The 10,938-nt window shown below is 38.2% G+C and overlaps 1 protein-coding gene across 1 annotated transcript in view; it reads left to right on the forward strand.

Annotated features, from left to right (window-relative positions):
* EYS (eyes shut homolog (Drosophila)) overlaps positions 1-10,938 on the forward strand; it is an 815,396-nt gene that overhangs the window by 593,822 nt on the left and 210,636 nt on the right. Inside the window, 2 exon segments of the mRNA XM_014532733.1 lie at positions 5,080-5,224; positions 6,512-6,732. Of these exon segments, the coding sequence (XP_014388219.1) occupies positions 5,080-5,224; positions 6,512-6,732 (366 nt within the window).

The following is a 10,938-nucleotide window of genomic DNA, read 5'->3' on the forward strand; positions in this document are numbered from 1 at the left end:
TCTCTCTTTCTTTTGTCTTTGTTTCTGAGCTCACCTGGCCTGGTGTGGGCACCCCCTACACCCCCCACCCCCTCGTTGCCCCACCCCGAGGGCCCTTCTGGGATCAGATAACTCCTGTGAAATTTTCAATTGAGCTTTGTATATTCAGCTCCAAAATTTCTGTTTGATTTTTTATTATAGTTTTTCTTTGTTGATATTCTTATTTTCTTCATGATTCAGTTTTTTGAACCAATTTAGCAGCTTTGTGACAGTTATTTTTGAATTCTTTGTCAGGTCATTCATATAACTCCATTTCTTTAAGATTGGTTTCTGGAAATTTATTTTGTTCCTTTGATTGGGCTATGTTTTCCTGTTTCTTCTTGTGCCTTGTCACTTTGTGATGGGATCCACACATTTGGAAAAACAACCATCTCCCAGTGTTTATGGAATGGCTTTGCATAGGAAAGGACCTACACCAAATAGCACAGCTAGAAACTCTGGGACCCTCTCAAATCTTTTAATGGATGTGTCTTCTCTAGACTTGTGTGTGTGTGAATTCTTTACTATACGAATTTGCCAGTCTTTTTAGGGTGCTTGTGATCTTTTATTCCCTCTGCTCTCTGTCTGCAGTACTGCCGTTTCTCTGGAGCTGCTGTAAGCAGCCCAGTTTTCTTTTGTTCTCAGCAGCCCTCAAGTTTCTAGACTATGCTGGGTCTCATCAGAACTTCCAGTCAGGCAAAATAGAAACCAGTCTCTCAGAAAAGTGTAATTTTGGATGCAAGTTCCAACTCTTTCCATCCCCAGGAAGAAGTCAGGAGTTGGGGGCTTTCACCTACTCTCTCCCACTGGGGTGGAGGAGGGGTTATGCTGAGGGAATACCTACTGGTCAAACCTTCATCTTTGTTCTCAGTGGCCCCAATCTGGCACCCTTACCTGTCAGCAACCAGTCCCTTAGGCAGCACCCTGAAAATTCTACACATAGGGCATATGTCTCAGTTTTCTATTTCCCCCAAACATAAGCTGGAAACTGGAAGTTTTCTCTCAATCTTGCTCCACTGAGCCTAGAAGAAGGCTATGGCAAGTGAGTGCCATATATGTTCTCAATACAGCTGGCCTCAATGCAGATGGTTTCACAGTCCCCTAAGATGCAAGTGCCTCTCTACTGAGTCTACACATTTCTCATATGGACACTCTGTCTGTGTATTGTTGAACCAATGTCTCCATGAGGAAAGGAATGACTTTCTGGAACTTCCTATTCTTCCATCTTACTGACTGGAAAGCTGCTCTTTTCTGACTATTTAATTTCTTTGTGATTTATTTCCCCAGATAACATTTAACTTCCTTATAGACGAGACTAAGCTCACATCCTTTTTTTCTATTTCCACTTCCCTGTATCCATGTGCTCACAGGGTAGCAATTCAATTTATTATTTACTAAAGTTCAGTTCTTCCTTCAACAAAATGAGAAGATGTTATTTTTAAAATGTTCTCTAGCCTTGAAAGCCTTAAGAATCACAGGTTTATCTGTGAAGTATGGTTCCAGTGAGGATGTCACTGATATTTATCAAATTAAAAAATAACCCTTTGTGTGAGCCTCTTGATATTAATCTCATATGTAACTCAAGAACTTCTATCGCCCTCTTTGTGTGAGCCTCTTGATGTTAATCTCATATGTAACTCAAGAACTTCTATCGCCCTAATCAGTTTGGCTCAGTGGATACAGCGTCGGCCTGGGGACTCAAGAGTCCCGGGTTCGATTCAGGTCAAGGGCATGTACCTTGGTTGCGGGCACATACCCAGTAGGGAGTGTGCAGGAGGCAGCTGATCAATGTTTCTCTCTCATCTATGTTTCTAACTCTCTATCCCTCTCCCTTCCTCTCTGTAAAAAATCAATAAAATATATTTTTTTTAAAAAAAGAAAAGAACTTCCATATAAACACTGCCTATACTTTATGCTGTTTAACATGTGAAGATGTATTTGTATTAAAGCTATAATAATACTCCTTCTTGGGTGGTATTCAGTGAGGACCTCCCTTTATGCTGAATCTGAGAAACTAGCAAGGTTATAAAGCCAAATAAAGTAGGAGAAGAGACCAAAAAGCCAAGTAGGAGACTGAAGAAAAGCAGGATTGAGTTTCATGAATCAGGTCATATATGCAAACTTATATCAAACCTCCTATTTGCAAGGTGTTGCTATAGATGATGAGAACCCCAAGATAATGAGGGGTGGAGACCCAGCTTTTAAAAGGGGTATAAATTAATATAAAAGGGACCACAGCCGAAACCGGTTTGGCTCAGTGGATTGAGCGTCGGCCTGCGGACTGAAAGGTCCCAGCTTCGATTCCGGTCAAGGGCATGTTCCTGGGTTGCGGGCACATCCCCAGTGGGAGATGTGCAGGAGGCAGCTGATCGATGTTTCTCTCTCATCCATGTTTCTAACTCTCTGTCTCTCTCCCTTCCTCTCTGTAAAAAATCGATAAAATATATTTTTTAAAAAAAAGGGACCACAAATGCACAGATTATCACGTTATTGGGGGGAGGAGAAAAACTAACAGCAAAGGGGTGAGTGGTTTGTATAAATACTGCTTCTGCCTTTTAATTCCCTTTTATTTAATGTCTCTAAACAGTCTTAAAGAATTTAAGATGTAAATCACATGTGAAAAGTTATTTAAATAAATCCTTTCACAAACATTTACCCAACATCTCTTATCTATCTTTATCCCAAGCTTCCATGTGTGTAGTTTTGAATCTGTCTGCATATAATTCAGATGCAATTAAACACAAAAATCTGCAATAACACTAAGTGAAAGTCAGTTTGTGTCAATTTTGTCATTATATTCTTGTAAAAAGACAAGTACACTATCATAGTTAGTCTTTTTTTAATGTTTAACGTATTACAAATAGTAGGACATATGTCTCTTTTTTCTCCTATGGACCTCCCCCCAATCTCCCCACCCCCTCCCGCACATGCCCTCATCCCCTAGTGTCTGTGTCCATTGGTTATGCTTATATGTAAGCATATAAGTCATTTGGTTGATCTCCTACCCCCACTCCAACCTTCCCCTGCCTTCCTGCTGAAGTTTGACAGTCTGTTCAATGCTTCTTTGTCTCTGTATCTGTTTTTGTTTATCAGTTTATGTTGTTCGTTATATTCCACAAATGAGTGAGATCATGTGGTATTTTTCTTTCATTGACTGGCTTATTTCGCTTAGCATAATGCTCTCCAGATCCATCCATGCTGTTGCAAATGGTAAGAGTTCCTTCTTTTTTACAGCAGCATAGTATTCCATTGTGTAGATGTACCACAGTTTTCTAATCCATTCATCTACTGATGGGCACTTAGGCTGTTTCCAGAGTGGGATTACTGGGTCAAATGGAAGTTCCATTTTTAATTTTTTGAGGAAACTCCATACTCTTTTCCACAGTGGCTGCACCCATCTGCATTCCCACCAGCAGTGCATGAGGGTTCCCTTTTCTCTGCATTTTCACCAGCAATTGTTTGTTGATTTGTTGATGATAGCCATTCTGACAGGTATGAGATGGTACCTCATTGTCAGTTTGATTTGCATTTCTCAGATGATTAGTGACTTTGAGCATGTTTTCATATGTCTCTTGGCTTTCTGAATGTCCTCTTTTGAAAGGTGTCTATTTAGATCCTTTGCCCATTTTTTGATTGGATTGTTTATCTTCCTTTTGTTAAGTTGTATGAGTTCCCTATAAATGTTGGAGATTAGGCCCTTATCAGATATAATGTTGGCAAATATGTTCTCCCATGTAGTGGGCTTTCTTGTTGTTTTGTTGATGGTTTCTTTTGCTGTGCAGAAACTTTTTATTTTGATGTAGTCCCATTTGTTCATTTTCTCTTTAGTTTCAACTGCCCTAGGAGCTGTATCAGTGAAGAAATTGCTTTGGCATATGTCTGAGATTTTGTTGCCTTTGGATTCTTCTAGAATTTTTATGGTTTCCTGTCGTACATTTAAGTCCTTTATCCATTTTGAGTTTATTCTTGTGTATGGTGTAAGTTGGTGGTCTAGTTTCATTTTCTTGCATATATCTGTCCAATTTTCCCAACACCACTTATTGAAGAGACTATCTTGGCTCCATTGTATGTTCTTGCCTCCTTTGTCAAATATTAATTGAGCATATTGGTTCGGGCCGATTTCTGAAATAAAATAAAAAGCTTTTTCAAAGCAAAAGAAACCATCAACAAAACAACAAGAAAGCCCACTGCATGGGAGAACATATTTGCCAATAATAGTTAATCTTAACAAAGAAATACATTTGCAATTACCTTCCTATATTTCATTAACACAAAGGTCATTCAACTTCAGACAGACTTGAGGATATAAAACAAAAGCAAACATTGAATCAAGATATCATAACAGAAACGTATGTAGTACCCCAATATCTAAATTTAAGTGAAGACAAAACAAAAAGCAGATAAAACAGCTTCTTACCCATCTTCCCCTCACTCTCCAGTTTTTAAAAAGTTTGTTCCCTTTTGCCTATCTTCTTATTGTATTCCCACATATTATAAAAGAGCACTATATTCTTCCTTTAAAGAGAAACTCTGAGGGAAAAGGAACTGTTCATTCATTCTTGTCAGATTTGGAGTCCTTTCCCCTCAGTCACCATTCTTATTTTTCATTATCTTGATGATTCCTCGTTGATTATCCATGTCTGTTCTCTGTGGTTTTATCTTGTAAGATCATATCTTGATGTCAGACTCTATTCTCCATAGTCTGATTCACAAGGAGTTATTAGAAAAGACTTACTTTAAAGACCTGTCTTCTTAGGAATGATTATACACACAATAGGCAGCTCTTAGATAATTGAGAGTCTGGGGATAGAGGAAGTCAACCATCTTAATGGTTATCTATGTGCAATCAACGACAGCTGTTTTTTTAGACATCTCAGGGCTCCAACTAAGTTTGGGCCTCAGATCAAAAGAAATACAAGAGCCATTTATTTCCATTGTTTGGGTGTTTTTTAATGGTCTAATAAATCATAGATAGTTCTATAGACTTTCCCTCCGATCTGCCTACTGCTGGCATTAGAGGAGGATATTCTTTCATCCTCTATCAGTTTTGTGCTAAAACAGCACACTTGTCAAAGCAGTGAGAGGTTTGCTGTTCCAGGTGTGTGATCAATACACAAAGATGTCAGAGATCCTCAATGAGAGCAAGGTCACAGCCTTGGATTCGCTGAGTCTGCAGGTTCATGATAGATCCCAGATTGCATTAGCAGTGAGTCACTAATCTTAGGTGATAAAAGAGCTCTGCTAATAGTTTGTTAGAGTAATTGATATAAATGGACTTAGCATATAAAAAAGGACGGAAAAACAAATTCACATACTCCTATGCTGCCTGAGGGCTCTATTAATACACCTTGAAACTTCCACCCCACTATACCCAAAGGTACTCATACTCTGGGGAACTATACATGAGTCCCATAAGAGGTACTTAGGGGAAAAAAATAAGAAATGGCCTTAGGAGCAGAGCCCAAGTCACTAAAAAAGAATAAGAGCTCAAATAATATAATTAGTTTGACCTACTATGGGTCATAGAGATGCTTTGATGTTCCTAGAATTGCACATGCTTCTGTTCTATAAAAGCACATTTGCATTAAACCAAAAAAATTAGTATAAGTATTAAGTAATATTACTAGGCATCTCACATCATCTCCTCCCACCAGTCATAACTTAATTATTTGGCTATAGTTTCTGAATTCTTGCAGTGACAGTTGTCCATTTAAATGCATCTGTAAGACCAAATTAAATACTTTCTTCGAAATCAGCTGGGACTGAGTGAGTGAGTTTGGGGAATAAGCACATCAGAGACATAAACTGGGCACCAGTGCAGCTGCATCGACCTGTCATATGCCTAACAGCTCATTACCATTTCATCCAGACTTCAACTGTAGCTCATAGATCCCCATTGAGGAATGTTGCATTTTATGTACATCTGAACAATGAAAGTTCAGTTTATTTATATTGATGAAGGATTATAAAGGAGAGATTAAGTAGCAATTTATATCATGCAAGTGATTTTATCCTCATTCTGGTCAATGAGTATAAGCTCTATTTCCAAACAAGGTCATATTCTGAAGTACTGGATGGTAGGTAGGACTTCAACATATGAATTAGGGGTTGGGGTAGCACAATTCAATCTCTATTAATAATTAAATAACAAGGTTTAATTTTCTTTATCAGTTATTATTTGATAATGTTCACATTGAAAAGCATACACTTGAGTTCTAAAATACATTTCAAAGTAATCAAGTTTTGTCAAATGCCCATTTTTGTAATAAAATTTATTAGCTATTGTGATAGATACAAAGAAATATAAAATAAGGGCCTTTTTCTAAAGTAAATGTACCTTACCTCCTACTATGTGGGTTGACAAAACTAGCACACAATTGGAACCTGTTTAATATAGAAGACTATGCAATTACAGAACAAAATATCCTAGGCCCCTCTCCTATAATCTAACACCTTATAAGAAGATGTTTGTTTATTGCTATTTTTCTTATAGGTATATTTTGAATCAATGTTCCTTGGCCATATACCTGAAAATGTTAAGATTCATAAGAATGTGGGCCATATTTATGGGTTCAAGGGCTGCATTGGAAAGCTTCAAGTAAACAACAAAGAATTCTTCATCACTGATGAAGCACTACGTGGAAAGAACACTGAGAACTGCCATGTCTCTTGGTGTGCTCATCATCGATGCCACAACAACGGCACCTGCATCAGGTTAGTATTAGCCTCCTGATCTCTAACCTAAATTGCAAGACTCCAAATTCTTAAGAAAAGCACACCAGCAGCATTGCCATCTGGGTGATAGAAATAAAGGTCTGGAACATCCCAGTTTTTGCATGCATCCCCTAGGTGATGCACACATGTGATAGGCACTTGTTTGCTTAAAGAAATTTTTATATCATGGCTCCAATGGCAAGAAAGTCCTGACCTCTGAAAATAACTAGGTAACTGGACCTGATTTTGACAATTCTAAATGGACCCACGTGTAAGTTTACTAAGGTGTTCTGGTTTTTAGAAATATAAATGAGAGATTATTATTCATTGATAATGGTTTTGATGTATTAATTTGTATTGTGTTTGTTTTTGCTTCATCTTTAAAAAATCTACGTACATCTCTAAAATTAGAGGTTGAGAAAAAGTACCTATATCTATTTATTCATTTTATTTTCAATCCGATGTATATATTTCCTCCTACTAGTAAAGATTCATCATGTTTATAAGCTTAAGATCTTAATTAAAATTACTCTCAGCTCCACTAAAATGTCTTAAGTGACTCAACCCTGAAAGAGTCTCATTTGGACAGTGTAGAACATAATCCCAAATTTCTTCAACCCTTTGAGAAATAATTATTTCAGGGCCATAAGTAATGACAGAATGGAAGCAGAAACATATACAGATTATGATAATTCAAGTCAAGGAGAAATTGACCAAATCTCACAGGAAATACCTTAATTCACTTCAGTGACTCTAAGGGGAAGCTATCAAGTCATTAATGACTTCAATAAAGTAAACACCTATATGCATAGTGTAGGAAAGAGGAAAATTCTATTTTAAAAATGTATGATAAAAAATGGTAGGAAGAGATGGGCTCTGAAAGTAATCAATGGAATAGAAAATGATGAAAGAGAGAGAGAACCAAATGGCAGATAAGGAACAAAGGAACGTATAATGAATTCATTAATAGCAATTATTTTTTAATAATAATTCAATATTATCCAGTAAGACAACCTTCTGAACCCTGCAGAAAAACTTTCATTTTTGCCTAATTAAGTGAAGAAACAGGAAGAAAGCTTCTACTGACTTTCTAATATCTGAAATATTTGTCATTTAACCTAAATAAATACTGTCAATGAGGCTTTAACCACTGATGTGTTAGAATTATAGAAGTGACAAGAGTTGTGTTTCCTCCCTTCCTATACATCAGGGTTGGGGAATCATTTGTCTGCCAAAGACCACTGGATATTTATGACACCATTAACGGGCCATAAAAAATTATCAACTTAAAAATAATGTTGCTATGAAAAAAAGCTCTTAGATTTATGAAATTTTGAGTCCTGCCTTGGCAGGGCCAGATCAAATGATACAGCCCGCGGGCTGGATGTTCCCCAACCCTGCTATATGTGGTCAGCAGACTCTCTCATAGTCCCTGTCACCCCCTCTCCTGGTGTTCAAGTCTTTGCATGATCCCCTCTAGCTTCAGTGTAGACGGGACCCCTGACTTACTTTTAGCCAACAGAATAACCAATAGAATAGGGTGATGGGATATCACTTACTTCCATGATTAGGTTACATAGGGTTGTGAGCTGCATCTTGGAAGGATACTCTCTCTTGCTGATTTTGATAAAGCATGTAGCAATTTGGGGAAGGCCCATGTGACAAGGCACTGAAGGTGGAGTCCAGCCAACAACCAGCGAGGAGCTGAGGGTGGCCCCTTGTCAGTTGTGTATCCAACAAATAAAATGCTTCTTCACATCCTATGAACAACATGATTTCTATCTTATTGCCAGTGCTTAACTCCCATAAATTACCCCTTGCATTATTGCACACAGGACATGCTGGTCCCTGGCAACTATGACTTCCATTAAAGCATGTCTCTGCAAGCCAAAACCACAGTGCATTGGAGTTGGCTGGTACCAGTACAACAAAAAATAGGCATTTCAGAGGGATCTTAACAACAGGAATGAAAAAATCATCAAAGGCCAGGAGCCAAGGAATGATGTAAAGAATGATTATTGAGTTTTGAACCTGGTAACCAGAATGCTGGAATAATTACAGGAAAAAAATGGATAGAGGATGAGTTCATTGTGGCCTTTTGTCCTCAACAGCCAGATGACCATCCAAATGGGGATATCCAGATGTGTTTACCAATGGTCAGGGAAGACACACAGATTTCAGGGCAACTATGTAGAGCTTAAGATTGAGCCATGTAATTACTGAAAGGAAACAAAAAGAAAAGGGAGTGGGGAAACATTTTTAGAAAAATTACATTGGAATTTTTTAGGAAGGGAGCAGAGTGAGTAGTACAGCAATTTAAAAGAAGTAGGAAAGAAGGAAAAGGAGGCCATCTGAGGTAGGTGCTCTGGACTGAATGTTTTTGCCTCTCCCCCCCTCCCAAAAAAAAAAAATTTCATGTGTTGAAACCCTGATCTCCAATGTGATGATTTTGGGAGGTAGGGCTTTTGGGAGGTAGGTCATGAGGGTGGAGCCGTCATGAATGGGATCAAAGGTTCAATACAAGAGCACAGATGACCATGAGGCCACAGGAAGATCATCAGAATGTAAATGCTATCTGTCACTCTTCCCTGGTCTGTGTAAAACATCTGAACCTGACCATACATAGAACGCTTCAGCAGTGAGGCCATTAGCAGCCTCAGACCAAGAAGTTGGTCACAAAGAACCACCACCATGACCAGCAGCCTGCCCCCAGCAGACACATACCCATACTTGGACTACAGTGAGTGGTGTAAAGTTTTCCAGCCAAGGTAGCTAGAGAAACGTTGTGCTAGTGAGCCCCATCCTGACTTTGACAAATGAATCTGAACTGACTTAATGCATTTGGCAACTCACTTGCCATCTATATTGTTGGCTAAAGCCAAAGGTTCCTTTTCCTCTCTAGGCTGACACATCATAAAATGGATCTCTTCGCAATCTCCCAAACTCTCTTCCAACCCTTCTCGACCTTGGCATCTTTCGATGCCATATCAGTTTTGAGCCAAGCCAGGCAGACTTCTAGATTCCCTTCTTCTCTATTCCTGTTTTCCCCAAAGGGGAGATTGGACTCAAGACAGCTTTCAAAATAGCAGAGCAATTTAAATGAGATACATTAATATTCAGCCTTTCTGGATCCAAAGGGAATGGACACAGTAGCCTGGAGGAACTTTTTTAGGTCTACCGTTTTATTTTCGAAATAATAGGCTATCTTTGTTCAGAATAAAAGAGTCAGTATTACAAAGATAAGAAGTTCTTTTACCTCTCAGATTTCCTGTCTCAAGATACAGAGGCTCTAATGGTTTAATCCTATAGCAGGTGTGCATGTTGCTTTTACTTGAAAATGCCAATAATAATTTCTTGTAACAATTTAATTTTTCTGGTCCACAGACTTTCATCTAAAGGTTGGGGAATGCCTCCTAATGGGGTACATAAGAACCTTAAGAGAGGCAAATTTTTTTCAGTCTACACACACACACACACACACAACCATACATACACTTGAACTTTCTAATCCATATCTCCTGGAAATGCATGCCTACTCTTCCCAACACCTATAATAATAAAAATATAATATGATAATTAGACTGGACAGCTGAACGACCTTCCAGATGAAGCTGGGGCTGTGAGGGCTGAGCCCCTTGCACGAATTTTGTGCATTGGGCCTCTAGTATAAATAATAACAGTGGTTTAAGAGATAACCTTAAAGAAGCATGCTTTAAACAAAAGGAAGATAGTAAGTTAACAGGCATTCAGTGCACAGAACTACACTGCAGGGTTCACAAAATAAAGTACCATTACATAGCTATTTATAAACAAAATCATTACTAATTTTAGTAGCTTGGTTGATATAATTCACTGTTATTAAGTGCTGTCCCTACATTGTCTATGAAGGTAATCTGCTTACAAGAAGGCAAATTTCATGTGGAAGAGTATTAAGGGGAAGTATTACTTCAGTAAATGTCATTCTTCTTTGAATGCCATCACACATTTCTGGACAGAATTCAATCTTTTTTCATTTTGTTATAAATCTGAGCTGGAACTTTCCAACCCCTATGGTTGCTTATTTCAGAGAAATCCAAATTGCATGTAAGGAAATTCAGTTTAGAAAGTGATACAGAAGGGTTATTCTGAGTATCCAAATCTCTCTTTTTTTTCTTTATTAATTAAGGTATTACATATGTGTCCTTACCCCCCCCCCATTGCCCCCCT

Source organism: Myotis brandtii, unplaced genomic scaffold (assembly GCF_000412655.1).
Source record: "Myotis brandtii unplaced genomic scaffold, ASM41265v1 scaffold904, whole genome shotgun sequence".
NCBI lineage: Eukaryota > Metazoa > Chordata > Mammalia > Chiroptera > Vespertilionidae > Myotis > Myotis brandtii.